General features: G+C 37.6%; 1 protein-coding gene across 2 annotated transcripts; it reads left to right on the forward strand.

Annotated features, from left to right (window-relative positions):
- The first annotated feature begins 2354 nt into the window (after positions 1-2354).
- Positions 2355-12091, forward strand: ZNF630 (zinc finger protein 630). 2 transcript variants are annotated; one of them, XM_039843780.1, is made up of 5 exons: positions 2355-2768; positions 5371-5567; positions 9441-9567; positions 9800-9898; positions 10091-12091. In XM_039843780.1, the coding sequence occupies exons 2-5, from the start codon at positions 5553-5555 to the stop codon at positions 11815-11817; spliced, it is 1968 nt and encodes a 655-aa protein (XP_039699714.1). In that variant the 5' UTR covers positions 2355-2768; positions 5371-5552; the 3' UTR covers positions 11818-12091. The 2 variants fall into 2 exon arrangements, with proteins under 2 accessions (XP_039699714.1, XP_039699715.1); XM_039843781.1 differs by having other exon boundaries at positions 9803-9898.
- Positions 12092-16090: the final 3999 nt, after the last annotated feature.

Raw genomic sequence — 16090 nt, forward strand, 5'->3', positions numbered from 1 at the left:
GAACCCAGGCCTTTGAAACAATTTTGACATAACAGCCTGGGCCTCTCATTAATGCCCATCAGGTTGGAATTCAAATCTGATCTACTATCAGTAGACTTCCCCTATTAATATCTTGTGCCTCAATCAAATCTCTCACCACCATTGACCCTCTGGTTTTACCTCAAAACTGGGCATTATGTTAGAATACTGGTCTCTCCAAGATGCCCATATCCCAATCCTCAGAACCTGTGAATATGTGATATTACCTGGCAAAAGGAACTTTGCAGATGTGATTAAATTAAAAACCTTGAAATGGGAACATTATTTTGGATTATCTAGATGAGCCCAATGTAACCACAAGGGTCCTTATAAGAAGGTGGAAGGAGAGTCAGAAACAGAGCAGGGGATATGATGATGGAAGCAGAAGATCAGTCAGAAAGAGATTTTGAAGATGCTATGCTGATGGTTTTGAAGATGGAAGAAGGAACCAGAAATCCAAACAGCCTCTAGAAGCTGGAAAAAACAAGGAAACGAATTTTCCTGTAGAGCCTCTGGAGGGAGAATGGCCCTTTTAACACCTTGACTTCAGCCCAGTGAAACCCATTTGGACTTCTGACTTCCAGATCTGTAAAATAATAAACTTGTGTTGTTTTAGGACAGTAACTTTGTGGTAATTTGTTAGAGCAGCAATTGGAAACTCATATAGGCATCTTTGAAATATTCTACCATTGATACCCATCTGGTCAACACTCAAACCATGTCCTTGTTAACTCTTCCACTGTCCGTGTCCCTCTGTGTGACCTTAAATCTCAGCCATTGTTAGCCATTCCACCTCAAAATCCCTTACCTATGTCTCTATTAACCTGGGCCTCTATTAACTTTTTCAACCTAAATAAACCTCTGATTTTACCTTAAACTCAGGCATCTGTTGTCTATTCCACCACTAATGGGTTCTGATCTAAATACAGAATCTAGAGTATTGAGGGTAGAAAGTTAATAGTCCCTTTGTGTCTGTGTATTACACTTGAAGATCTGTTCACTTTTCTACTCTAAGGGCAATTTACATGTGAAACTTTCCTCCAGTGTGTTTTCTTTTCCCATTGTAGCCCCTCAGGTCTTTACATTGACTGCAGGACTCAGTTAAATTCTCTCTTCCCAGAAAATATATTTCAATAAAAGAGAGAAAAAAATTCTCCCCATCTATGCTCCTTTTGTGTGTGCAGAAAATCAAACCTGTGCTAACTTCCACCCTTAGTGCCCCTTTTGCTATGTATATCAACCCCAGCCCTTCTGTAATGAATGCCTATTTGGTCTGACCTTGAAATCAGGTCTTGGTTAACTCTTCCATCATCATTATCCCTTTGGTATAGGCTATGAATTTTGGGCCTTTGTTAATTATGCCACTACTTCTCAGGTTTGTGTCTAAGCTAACACATTCATCATCAAAGTCTCTCTGGAATGACTCTGAAATGTGACTGGGCCACTATTCCACCAACAGTGCCCTTCTGGTTTGACCTAGAGAAGTGTTTGTTGAATTTTCTTTCATCCATATCCCCTGGTAGAGTTCTCAAATCCCAGGACTTTCTTACCTGTTTACCGTACCATCAGAGCTCCTCTATTTTGTAGATCCAGAAATTGAGCCTTTAACTATTCAATCCTGTTCTGAGCAGGCCTCCAGTCTAGCCCTTTGTCAGGTTTTCTAAAATCAATGCCCCTTAGGTTTTACCTTGAACCTTTTGCTCTATTTATTAACCCTTTTAGTTTTGATATGAAATGCATCTGCCCACTTTAAGTAATGCTAGCATAAAGTCAAGCCTGTGATTGACAGGAGAGTGCGAGCTGTTCCGTGTTTGAAGGAGCCAATGGAAAGCCGGGAGTGCCAAGAAGCCAGTGACAGATTGGGGCGGACTCTGCCCCATTGACTGAATAATAGGAGGGCCCGAGGGCGTTGATGTTAGGTTCCGAGTGGCAGGCGGGATGTGCGTTTGAGGCCCCTAAAGTAAATACGTTATGTCAAAGAACTCTTCAGTTTCTCCAAGTGTTTTAGACTTAAGGCATCTGCACTGCAGTCGCCCAGGCGGTGCTTCTACCATCCGGCCTTACCACTTTCCCTAGTTCCCACGGAGCACCCCAACACGCTCCGTTGCCACGCCTTTGCTCAGGCTGTGCCTCTGCTGATGGCCGGGAACGTCCATTCACTCAAATCGGGACAGTCGCGATACTTCAGAGCCTCACACTGTTTTCGAAGCATCATTTCCGAATACCTTGCCTTAGAAATATCATGGGGACTTCCCGGGTTCCAAAACGCATATCCCCTCTGGCTGTAATAGGAGGCTCCAGAAGCACTGTGAGACCCTGACTATTTTCCCGACCGGCGACAGAGTTCCTGGCGCAGACCAAATGACACCATTTTTGTTACTGGTAGAACTCGGCGACAGAGTTCCTGGCGCAGATCGAATGACGCCATTTTTGTTACTGGTAGAGCTCGGTTGGGCGGCTGTTTCTAAGCTTGCGAAAGATAAACTAATGCGTCAGCCACATCCACCAAGGAAGGCTGGAAACAAAAAGGAATTTCGGGGGATGTTGAACTTATTTGTGCAAGCGGGGAGCCAAGCCCGGCTTGAGAAGGATCTTTTGGGTCCTGAGTGCAGAGCCAGGGAGAGGGGCCCGGCTGAGCGATGCAGCTGTGTGGTCAGTGATGGGGACATGTGGAAGGACTAATGAGGGGTCCTTTGAACTCAACGGTGTAGAGAACGGTGATAGGAGAATCTGTAGGATCAGGGATAATGGTATGTGGGATGTGCAACGGGGAGTTCATGGTGGGTGAGTGATTGGGGGGTCTGTGAGGTGAGAAATGGTGTATGTGGTGAATGATGGGCAAGGGTGAATGAAGAAGGTCTGGGGCGATGATGGCGGTCTGTTGGGCGAATGATGGGGGAATCTGTGAGGAGAATGATGAGAGGTTTTTAGGGTGAGTGATGAGGGTCCATGGGGATAGGAATGAGAATATATAGGGTCAATATGGGGTACATGAGTGGTGGCTCTTTGAGATCAATAATACATTCATGAATAAACAAAAATCCCTAGTCTTGTGGTTTCAGCCTTCCAATGGAGGAGTCAGACATTGTGGTTTTAATTTGTATTTCCCTGATGACTACGTTTTCATATACATATTGATCACTTGGAGATCCTCTTTTATAAAATGCCTATTCAGATCTTCTCATTTTCTTTCTATTGGGTTGTCTGCCTTTTCCTTACTGATTTGTAGAAATTGTTTTTATATATTCTGATACCGCTCTTTTATCAGTGATATGTGTTTTGCAAATATCTCCTTAATTTTTGACTTCTCTTTCCAAATTGTGGCATTGAATATTAAGATTTTAAGTTAATTTTAAACTGTAAAGCACAATATAAATTTAATGTTTTGTTATTCTTGAGTTAAAAAGTAGACAACGTCATCTGTGAATTAGGAGGAGAATTAATTTTTTAGGGCATCCAGAAATAGACAGAGAGTTGCATCTCTGAAAATCTTGGTGCCATGACAGCTAAGGAAGAGTTCTCTGTTTTTTGTTTTCCCACCACCTCACTCTCTAATTACTGGCTGTGTCATACTGGCCAAGTAACTTAACCTCTCTAGGCCTCAATTGCCTCACTGTGAAATGAAGATAATAGCAGGGCCTGTCCTGTGAGGCTTGGGATGATAATTGAGTAAATACCTGATTATCTATTCACCATGGTTTTGTAACACTGATCTTGTATATACAGTTGACCCTTGAACAACGCAGAGGTTAAGGGCACCGAGCCCCTACACAGTCAAATATCCATGTAGAACTTTTGGATCCCCCAAAACTTAACTACTAATAGCTTATTGCTGACTGGAAGATTTACCAATAACATAAATAGTCAATTAACACATATTCTGTATGTTTTGTTATATTATATTCTATATTCTTACAATAAAGTAAGCTAGAGAAAAGAAAATATTATTAAGAAGATCATAAGGAAGAGAAAATACATTTTCAGTACTGTACACACTTATTGGAAAAGCATTTGCATATAAGTGGACCTGTTCAGTTCAAACCCATGTGGTTTAAGGGTCAACTATATTTCATGGATCTTTCATGAACTCAAGGTGAGTGCTGCTCATATGATACCCAAGAAAATCCAATCAAATAAATTAAATACCAAGGAATAAGATTTTCCAGGTAGAGTTGAGCTTTGGAGGTCTGCAAGCCACTGTAATATCTTAGGGGACAGATGTTTGTTATTAAACAGTTGGGAGCATGATATTGTGGTCTGCCTCTTCTTCATTTCTCGCCTATCTTTCCATGCCATTAGCTTTATTTCCATAGCGCTACTTAATTTATTTCTAAGGACTTTTCAAACATTTGCAAAAATAGAGGGAACTGTATAATAAAGCTCCATTATGTGCATCACTCAATCTCATCAATCGTTAACTCATGGCCAATCTTGTTTCATCTAGACCAAGAGAGGGAAAACTGCAGGCAATGGGCCAAATCGGGCCTCTTTTTCTACAGCCATAAGCTAAGAATGGTTTTCATATTTTTAATAGTTGGAAAAATCAAAAGAATAATATTTTGTGATATGTGAAAATGATATAAAATTCAAATTACAGTACTCATAAATGAGGTTTTATTGGAATATAGCCAGTGAATATATTTGGTTTGCATATTGTCTGTGGCTGCTTTCAGCCTGCAATGGCAAAGCTGAGTAGTTGCAGCAGAGACCATAGGCTACACAAGTCTGAAATATTTGCTATCTGGCTTTTTACAGAAAAAGTTTGCCAACTCCTAAATAGACCACCCATTCATTTTTTCCTCTCAGATTGTTTTTTTCTTTCTTTTTTTTAAATCAGGTATAACTCAAAATGCACAAATATTAAGTATATAACTCAATGATTTTTTACATATATAGTCCTTATTATCTTGAAACAAATCCTAAACATATCATTTTACCCATAAATACTTAATTATGTATCTGTAAATGATAAGGACTTAAAGATTAATACTGTTATTCAAGGTGAAATAATAATGTCTTCAGATCAGCAGTGGTTAAATTCCTTAATATCATCAAATGTCTGGTCAGGGCTCAAACTTTAATGATTATCTCAAAGAATTTTTTTCTGTTTAGATCCAGACAGGGTCCATGCCTTACACTTGGTTGTTGTGTCTTCTTGAGCTTCTTAATTATCCATAGTGTTACTTTTAATGGTTGCCTGCCTTCCCATTCCTTTAGAGGTTCCATACTTATCTTATCAGTTCTCAGTGACTGGGCATTTAGGCTATTTTCAGTATTATGGTGTTAAAGACAAAGCTATGATGAAGGTTCTTGCAGTTAAATCTCTACACATATCTGTGATTATTACCTTAGGACAAAGTTCTAGAATTGGAATTACCGGTCAGAAGAGAAACACAAGTTACCAATGATAACTTTAACAATTAACAAGCAACACACGTCACATCCAGTCATTGAAGAGTGGTTAGCTCAACTTTGTCTTTGAAGACTCTTCTGTACTCCACCACACTCCCAATTGCTTTGCAAAGAGAAACAAAATGACTGAAACTCAGGTAAGTTATTTGTTTTCCACTTGGTTTTCCCATAACAAAATGGGAAAGGGCAATTAGTTGAAAATTAGTTGAAAAAGAATTAAGAGAAATTTAGAAAGAATAGAAGATCAAGAAGCATGTGAAGTTGCTGTGAAAATACACAGACCATCTGGCCTTTGTATAAATTTAGCTAAACATTTTACCTGTGAGCTTCCTGGCATCCACAGTGAAAAGGGAAAAATCATGATTAGTTAGATTATTTGCATTCTCCATCAAGAGAAATCGGGTCATCAGTCCAGTTCCTCAGAAAGTCAAGATTTCTGGGCCTTCAGTCTAAAAAACTTTATTGTTGAGTTTTCCTAAAGGCCAGTGCTTTTCAGCTCAGTGGTATCATCAAGAGTTGTTCCAAAGAGGCTGTTTTTAGTAAAAATTTTCTGGCAAAGCTTGAAGCATGGGTGGTTTCCTGGTTTTCCATGGCTCTTTTGCTGTCATCTCAGAGTTTATGGGGTCATGTTCCAACTCAAGGCCATCTCCTCTGTTCTTCCATTTTTAGCTTTTTTATTTTTCCTTGCAAGAGTAATCTATACATGGGGCAAAAATATAAACAATATAGCAAAGTAAAAAGTGAAATATTTCTGTAATCTAACTGCCTTCTTCCCTGGCATAACTAGTATTATGTAGTTTGGAGATGATCTTTCCAGACTTTTATTTATGCATGTAACCCCATCTATGTATGTAGGTATGGAACGTATAAATATGTGTGAGTGATCTTATTATTTTCATTAATAAACACACCATATTTTCTGTTCTGCAACTTTCCTCTTTACCTATGCAACCTATACCTATATATCCTATAAATGTACTTTTTATATATTTTATTATGGAAATTTCATTTTCGAACAGGCACAAAAATAGATTTTAGTGAACCCCTTTGTACTTAAAAGTTAGCTGCAAATATCAACTGGTGGCCAATCTTGTTTTATCTATCATTTATCTCCACCCACTATCCTCCCTCTCCTCCTCCTCTCATCCTCCTCCTCCTCCTCCTCCTCCTCATCTATCATCATCTGGCCAATCCCTTATTAATATTTTGTTTAGTATTTTTACTACTATGTTCTTGAGACATAGTGGCCTAAAATTTTTCTTTCTTGTATTATTCTTGTCATGTTTTGGCATCTCAGTTATGTTGGCCTCATATAACAATTTGGGAAGTATTATCTGGAAAAGTTTGGATAAGATTGGTATTATTTTCTTCTTAAATATTTGGAAGAATTCCCCAGTGGAGTCTTCAGGGGCATGGAGTGTTCTTTGTGCAGCAGGTTTTGTTGCATTGTTGTTTCTTTTGGTTGTGTGTGTGTGTGTGTGTGTGTGTGTGTGTGTGTGTGTGTGTGTGTGTGTGAGTTTCATTATGAATTTGATTTATTTAAAAGATATAGTACCATTCAGATTTTCTATTTCTTTTAATGTCTGGTTTGGTAATTTATGATTTTCAAGTAATTTGTTCAGTTTGTCCAAGTTAGAAGTCAGCACATTTTTTCTGTAAAGGGCCAGATAAAAATATTTTAAGCTTTGTAGGCCATATGGTCTCTATTGCAACTCTTCAAATCTGCTATTATAGGTTGAAGCAGCCATAGACAATATGTAAACCAATGAACATGGCTGCGATACAAAAGCATTTTATTTATGGACATTGAAAGTTGAATTTCATATAATTTTCATGTCAGAAAATATTCTTCTTTTGACTTTTTTTTAACCATTAAAAATATCAAAACCATTCTTAGCTAGTAGGCCAGATTTAGCTAATGGGCCATACTTTGCTGTCGCTTAATCTGCGTTGTCAAATCGATGGGCTTTTTTTTTATTGTTTCTAGTTTTTTAAAAAATATATAATAGCAATAATAATAATCACTGCTATTGTTTTTTGAATTCTTACTGTGTGCCAATACCTTTATAAGTAGTTATAGTGGAATTAACTCATGTGATTTACCCAAGAATGCTTTGTGCTAGGTACCTTATTATCCTCATTTTTCAGATGAAAAAACTGAGGCACAGCTAGTATATAGTCTAGCTAAGACTCTAAAGCAATGAAGTCACAAATAAGGGAACAACCTCATAAATACATCTTTGTATATTTGTCAAATATTTATGTAGGCCAAATTCTTAGACATGTGCTAAGTCAAAGAGCTAGCATGTTTACAATTTAAAGGGTATTTCTTAAATTGTATTTTGATATTGTGTAATCAGCTCCCCATGTGGCTACAAATTATTTACAAAGAGGTCCATTTCCCAATTTTCCTCACTACCAGATAGCATCAGTGTTTTCATTCTTGTTGTTTTTATGGTCGAGCATTACATTTTATTTTCACTTGCTTTTCTCTAATGATCGAATGACCATCAGCATCTTTTCACGTATTTATTTGCCATTTTATATTTCTCTGTAAATCCCCTTTCCTTCTTTGTCTTTTGCTTATTTCTTTTTAGGGGCTTTTTGTGTATAAGTGATATGAATTTTGAAGTATACATTACAACCTCTTTTTTTTGACTAGAGGATGATTTGTCTCTCAATCTTGTTGTCTGTCTCCCCTCACTAGAATATAAGATCCTCGAGGGAAGGTATATTTGCCAGGTTTCTTCCCTGTCATATTCCCCAGTCCCTAGCATAGTGCCTGGCATTCAGCAGGTGCTCAGTAACTGCTTGTTGAATGGATGAATACTTTTTTCACTTAACAATATATCTTAGAGATTGTTGCATATCAATCTATGTAGAGCTTCTTTGTTGCTTTTTATGGTTGCATATAGTATTTTCTCATGGGAGCTGAAGCATTATTGATCTATCTAATCCTCCATGAGGTTATTTTCATTCATTTGCTATTATAAACAGTACTGGAGTACAGTATCTTCACATGTGATGTTTTGCTTACATAGATGAGTATTTATGTGGAATAATTTCTAGAAATGGAATTGCTAGTCAGAGGATATATACAGTTAAAAATTTTGATGGGTATTACCAAATTAATTGCCATTAAAATATATTATACCATTGTATACCTACAATTTGAGTGCTTGTTTCTTGACCTTTTCACCAACTCAGTGACTCATCAAACTCTAATCTTTGATAATATGTAAGAAAAACATGGTGTCTTATTTTAATTTTCATTTCTCTTCATGTGAATTAGGTTGAGCACCATTTTACATGTGTACAATCCATGTTCATTTTCTTTTTTGTGAATTGATGGTCATGTCCTTTGATTATTTTTAAAAAAATTAAGTTATTAGTCTTTTTATTCTTGCTTTGTAGGAACTCTCTATACAAATTAAAGAAATTCTCTTTGTCCATTGTATGTATTGTGTATACATCTTCTTCTAGGCTAGTTGCTTGTCTTTTGAGTTTGTTTATAATATTTTGCCATGCAATACATAAAGCAGTCAAGTTTTTCAGTATTTTCCTTTGTGGTATCTGGGTTTTGTAGCATGTTTAGTTAGAAGAGTCTTCTACACTCTAAAATTATTTTTATTTAAAAAAATCTCCTGTCTTTATTTTGTGGCTTCTCTTTTTTTGTTTATTAATTTATTATATTTCAAATTAATTTTTATATATAGTGTGAATAGAGAATCCAACTTCATATTTTTTTCTGATAGTTACCCAGTTTTGAGTAATCTGTCTTTTCTTCACTTATTTAAAATGTTACCTTTATTATATATTAAATTACCCATTTTTGTTTGCATCTAATTTTAGACTATTCTGTTATACTAACTAATCTTGTTAATGTCAGGATTTTATATCATTTTTTTCTCGTGAAGTATGCTACACAAAATGCAAAGTAGGCATCTTACAGGTATTTCTGTGGTAAAATGATCAGAATGAGCAGATCATACAGGAATATGCTGTTATAGGAATCAGTGACATTTGAAGATGTGGCTGTGGACTTCACTCAGGAAGAGTGGCGGCAGCTGGACCCTGCTCAGAAGACTCTGCACAGGGATGTGATGCTAGAAATCTATAGTCACCTGGTCTCTGTGGGTAAGGACAAATTCTCTGTGTAACAATGAATCAAATTCTCCTTGTCCTTGAGAGCTGTCAAGACCATGACCTTTATGATTTTCCATTGATGATTTCAGTTTTTTATGTTTATATTTTTGCTATATCTAGAATTTATTTTTGTGAGTTAAGGATCCACTTTTGCTGGAGGCCCCTGAAACTGCTTCTCCTCATTAATTTCCAAACTGCCAAGGCCATTATAATTTTCCCTCAGCAGGGTGTTCAAGCATAAAACCAGGTATAATCTTCAAGTTGGAACATGAAACAGATCTGTGGATCATAGACAGTGAGCTGTCAAGGTGGATCTACTCAGGTGAGTAAGAACTGGGTAGATGGCTGAGAGGACATTTTCTTCTTCCCTGAAATCAATGGCCCCTTTTCATCTTTAAAATTCATCAGGCCTCCTTTATAATATCCATCTTACATCAGCTACCTTCTTAGCACTTCTGTCCATTGCTGTTTTCCTTTTGTTATCTATTTGGTATTATTTTTTCTTCTTCTTTAGATAGGGAGAAAAGCCTTGACTCTTCTCAGCGGATCATTTCTGGAGAACTTTCATTTCAAAGGGAGATACCGAAAAGAGCCCGAAAGGATAATTCATTTCACTCTGTCTTAAAAGTCTGGCATATTGATTGTCAGGTAGATAGATATCAAGGAAACCAAGAGAGAATTTTGAGGCAGGTCACAGTCATCAGCCATGAAATAATGACCAAGAATAGAGGCTCCAAATGCAATACATTTGGAAAAATATTCAGTGGGTGCATAGACCTTGATCCTTCAAGTAAAAAACTCCATAATTTTGATTCATGTGAAAAGAGCTTGAAATCTAATTTAGACTCACTCACTTGTAATAAAAGCTATGCAAAAAAGAATCTCGTTGAGAGATTTGGATGCGGGAGACCACCTAGCTACAGTGCTTTCTGTTTTATTCCTGAGAAAATTCACACTGGAATGAAATTCTGTAGACATAATCAATGTAAAAATGTTCTCAATCATAAGCAAGCCCATATTCAGAATATGAAAGTTAAAGCTGGGGAGAAACCCAATGTTTGTAGTGTGTGTGGGAAGAGCTTTATTAAGAAGTCACAGCTCATTATACATCAAAGAATTCATACTGGAGAGAAACCATATGTATGTGGAGATTGTGAGAAAACCTTCAGTGAGAAATCACATCTCATTGTGCATCAGCGGATTCATACTGGAGAGAAACCCTATGAATGTACTGAGTGTGGGAAGGCTTTTTCCCAGAAGTCACCTTTTATTGTTCATCAGAGAGTCCACACTGGAGAGAAACCCTATGAATGTTTTGAGTGCCAAAAAGCCTTCTCCCAGAAGTCACATCTCATTATACATCAGCGAGTTCATACCAGAGAGAAGCCCTTTGAGTGCAGTGAATGTGGGAAAGCTTTCTGTGAGAAGTCTCATCTTTTTATACACCAGACAACTCATACGGGGAAGAAACCCTATGAGTGTACCGAATGTGAGAAGACCTTCCCTCGGAAAACACAGCTCATCATCCATCAGAGAACGCATACTGGAGAGAAACCCTATAAGTGCAGTGAATGTGGAAAAACCTTTTGCCAGCAGTCCCACCTCATAGGACATCAAAGAATTCATACAGGAGAGAAACCTTATGTATGTACTCACTGTGGGAAGGCCTTTTCCCAGAAGTCACACCTCACTGGACATCAAAGGCTTCATACTGGAGAGAAACCTTATATATGTAAAGAATGTGGAAAAGCTTTCTCTCAGAAATCACCTCTTATTATACACCAGAGAATTCATACGGGGGAGAAACCCTATGAGTGTAGTGAATGTGGCAAAAACTTTTCTCAGAAGTCACCCCTCATTATTCATCAGAGAATTCATACAAGGGAGAAACCTTATGAGTGTACTGATTATGGAAGGGCCTGTTCCCTGAAGTCACACCTCATTATACATCAGAAAGCTCATACTGGAAAGAAATCATATGAAGGTAGTGAATGTGGAAAAGCTTTCTGTGAGAAGTCTCCACTAGTTGTACATCAGAAAACCCATACTAGACAGAAACTCTTCGAATCTGCTGAGTATGGGATGACGTTTTTCCGGAAATCACAGATGATCACATATCAGAGAACACACACAAGGGAGAAACCGTCCAAATGCAGTGAATGTGGGAAGGTCTTCTGCCAGCACATACACCTCACTGGACATCAGAATCCACGTAGGAGAGAAACCTTATATACATACTGATTGTGGGAAGGTCTTTTCCCAGAAGTCAGACCTCATTGTGCATGGGAAAACTCACATTGAACAGAAATCCTATGGATATGTTGGACATGAAAAAATGTGGCACTTCCTTAACTGTAAAATAGACTCATACGTTCCTAAGGGTGTCTGATTTCCCCTCCCCAGAATGATCTGGTAAAGCCCTTAGAGTGTTTTCAACACTGTAAATATGGAATGGATTTGATCATCCTCAAACTATCCAGCCCCTTTCACAGAATAAACATGTCTGGAACAATTAGCACTGCTTTGGTGTTATTTGGTCCTTAAAGGTTTTGTAGGATTCTCCTGTGATTTTATCTGGGCATGATGCATTATTTGAAGGGTATCTGTCTTTTTTCTCTTTTTCTTCCATCATATTTTCTTTATTTAGATTGTATATGTATTTATATTGATATATCTATCAATGTATAGATATGGATATATGCAGTCCCTGTGATTTTCATAAAAAATATTTCCTTTCCTCCAGGTTTCTAATACATTTGTGAAATCTGAGCAAAGTATTCTCTCACTATTCATTTAATTTTCTCTATATATGGTTATTTCTCCAGTATCATTTCTCATGGAGTGAATTTGTGATTTCTTTTTCCTCCGTTAGGTAAACTAATGTTAATGTTTTTTTTTTTAATTTTATGTCCCCCCAAGGACCAGTTATTGCATTTATATAATTTTTATATTTTTTGATAAATTCATTTGTGCTTTCATTTTATTAAAGCCCTTCCATCTGCTTTTCTATTTTTTATTTTTTTCTAACTTCTTTAGTTGAATGTGTAAGTTAGTTAATCTCATCCTTTATGGTTTGTTCATAGATGTATTTGGGGTTACATATTAATCTGAGAACTGCTTTAGCCATGTGTGGTCCAATCTGAGAGTATTCTGGATTTTGGTAGGTAATTTGTACTGTTTAGCTCAATTTTGTTTGTAGGTATGACAGATCTATTTAGTCTTAGGTCTCCCAGTGTATTTCCTTTCGTACATCCTGTTTTCATTGCTTTTGTATCTTTTAATCTTTTATTATGTGGTTCTCATTTTCTTTGTACTATTTTGGATGTATTACTTGTCTTCCAGAGTATAGCAAAGGAAGGAATGCTTCCAAGGCTTTTTCAGGAAGCTAACATAATCCTGATATCCATAATCTTGATAACCCATAATACCCGGGAAATGATATTTCAGGCTGCGAAGAAGCATGATGACAGGCCTGTGGCTGTAAATGTTCAGAGGACTTTTTTTTTTACCTTTCCACTTAATGCCAAAATTTAAGCTAGATAATTTCCCTTACGGTCCCTTGGGCAGAGGTATTTTTATTTCTAGCTTATTATTTCACCGAGAGTGACACCTTTCCCTCCAGATTTATGTCAGCAGTTTTTGCCTACCTTGGGCAGGACAACTTCTTGAAAATTGCAACATGAGTAACCTTGTTTTGGGGGATACATTCAAAGTGAAAGATAGACAAAGTGGAGGTCTGTATTTGCTAGGTTGCTGTGGCCAGGCTTCTGGGGTCTGGTCTTCTATGGAGTCAGTGCCTTTCAGTAAACCACATCAAGAGTGGTGAAATTCCTAAATACATTTTAGAGTGTAGATGGGCATTGTTTCTTTATGTTCAACAAATTTTTATTGAATATGAGCTGTATGGCAGGCACAGTTCTGAGGATTCTGCAGTAAATGAAGCAGACAAAATCATCCTTGCCTTCATGGAGAGATGGATAATAAAAAGGTTATATATTATATTAAACTATTATATGTAATATTATATACTATATAAATATTTTAATATAATAAAAATTAAAAAGTTTAATGTAATATATATAACAATATATCCTATATTCATAAATGCTTAAGTGCTTTGGATAAAAGTAAAGAAGACAGGGGAACAAGGAGTGGCCTGTGGGATATGGTGTGGGCAGGGAAGGCCTCAATGATAGGATGCCATTTGAGCTGAGATTTGAAGGAAGTGAGGGCATGTCTGAAGGAAACCATGCCAGGCAGAATGAACAGGGAATGTAAAGGCCCTGAGGCAGAGACATACCTGCCAAAATGCAGCCTGAAATCACATCTCCAATGTATTCCAAAAATACCTCAAGGATTTACCTAAAGTGGTCCCAGATTGTAGTGACCCCAGGTGACTGAAATAAGTAAACATAATTTCACTGGTGTAAGCCACCTTTCAACCCACAGATAAAATTCCAAGATATAAGTGGAAAAATAAAATCACAAAACACGTAAGCAAACAAAACACTATTAGCAAGATCCATAAGAAGCAACAAGCAGAATCAAGCCCATAAAACTTCAGATATGAAAATGATCAGACATAGACTATAAAATAAGTATATATTTAAAGTAACGAAAGAAGGTGTATTCATTTGCTAGGGCTGCCATAAGAAAATTTCATATACTGAGTGGCTTAAACAAAAAAAAATTATTTTCTCACAGTTCTGGAGGCTGGAAGTTCAAAATAAAGGTGTTTGAGAAGGATCAGTTCCAGGCCTCTTTGACTTGTAGATGACCATCTTCTCCCTATGTCCTTCACATTTTATTCACTCTCTGCATATTTTTGTGTCCAAATTTTTTCCTTTTTAGAAGGACGCTAGTCATATTGGATTATGGCCCAACCTAATGACCTTATCTTAACTTGATTACCTCTGTAAAGTCCCTATCTCCAAATAACATCACATTCTGAGGTACTGTGGATTAGGACTTCAACATATAAATTTTAAGGGAAACAATTCAACCCACTACAGAGTAATGGAACATATAAGTAAAGAGTAAGAGAATCCAAAATGACTAAACAGATTTTTAAAAGACTCTAACAGAACCTCTAGAAATGTAAAACATAATAATTGGAAATAAATACTTAATAGGTGGATTTAACAGAAGATGAGACTTGGCTGAAGATAAAACTAGAAGACTGACCTGAAGAGATAACTGAGAATGCAGGACCAAAAGCCAAGGCCATGGACATTCTAAAGAGGTTAAGAGGTATGGTGATAGAGAATAAGCAGGTCTAGCATATGTCTTAATCAGAATCCTAGTAGATAAGAGAGAAAATGGAGCAGTGGCAATACTTAAAATATAATAGCTGAGAGTTTCCAAAATTGATAAGACATCAGGATTCGACGGAAACATGGTGGAGTGAGAGACGTCCCCAGATTTCTCCCCTTGAAACAACAATAAGCTGAACATCTAAAACTCAACAAAAAACACTGAAACTGCACACCAGCACATCTGGGATCTGCACATAAGAGCTACCACAGGTCAGAACCCCAGGTGTAGGGCCGTGGACTGGAAGTAATAAAGAAGCTGCCTCTCACAGCCGCCAGAGCTCCCTGTAGGAGGAAGGGGAGGGGTGAAGGCGCAGCGACTTTCCTGAACAACCCTGCCTGGAAGTGCCTGGGCTTGTACGCAGCCAACCGGAGGGCCCAGTTATCAGGGCAGAAAGCAGAGAAGCAGGGCTGGACCGCAGAGAAACAACAGCTGATTTTTACTGTCCGGGTTGAGCCGCAGCCCCCAACCCAGAGGCTTCTCCCCATACACTCGGATGGATCACCGCAGAGCCCCAGGGGAATCTGAGCAAATGCTACCCAAACTGCTAGGGATCCAGAGGCTTAGATGCCACCTACTGGAAACCAAAAGAAGAGCACCTTCTTTGCAGCGGGCTAGAGACCTTTATTTAATAAATCCTCTTTCTAGTCAGGGAGAGATGTGACAATGTAAGAAGGGTAAGAAAAATGTAACGTTGCTGGTGTTGAAGATGGAGGAAGAAGGCCATGAGCCAAGGAATTCAGATGGCTTCTAGAATCTGGAAAAAGCAAGGAAATGGATTCTCTGTGAGATTCTCCAGAAATGAATGTAGTCCTGTCAGCCCTTTGATTTAGCCCATTGACCTTTGTTGGACTTCTTGAATTCCAAGCTTTGGAATTCCTTAGATTTGGGAAATTCTTGTCCACTATTTGTCTGAAAATGCTTTCTAGTCCCTGCTCCTTTTCTTCCCTTTCGTGAATGCCCATTATTCTTATGTTTCTTCTCCTGATGGTATCAGCTCGTTTTTGTATTTTTTTCATTATTTTTCATTCTTAGGTTTCTCTCTTCTTTCTTCTGATTTATTTCTAGATTTCTGTACTCGATATCACTGATCCTTTCTTCCATTTGGTCAACTCTATTTCTCAAGCTTGCTATTTCATTTTTCATCTCTTGCAGTGTGTTCTTCATCTCCAGAAGTTCTATTTGGTTCTTTTTTTTTTTT

This window comes from Pteropus medius, unplaced genomic scaffold (assembly GCF_902729225.1).
Source record: "Pteropus medius unplaced genomic scaffold, Ma_sr-lr_union100, whole genome shotgun sequence".
NCBI classification, from domain to species: Eukaryota; Metazoa; Chordata; class Mammalia; order Chiroptera; family Pteropodidae; genus Pteropus; species Pteropus medius.

Excerpts from the sequence above, each read along its gene's own strand:
- ZNF630 (XM_039843780.1), top strand. Across the intron at positions 9,568-9,799 it reads TAGTCACCTGGTCTCTGTGG|CAGGGTGTTCAAGCATAAAA; the intron begins GTAAGGACAAAT and ends ATTTTCCCTCAG. Across the intron at positions 9,899-10,090 it reads GTCAAGGTGGATCTACTCAG|ATAGGGAGAAAAGCCTTGAC; the intron begins GTGAGTAAGAAC and ends CTTCTTCTTTAG.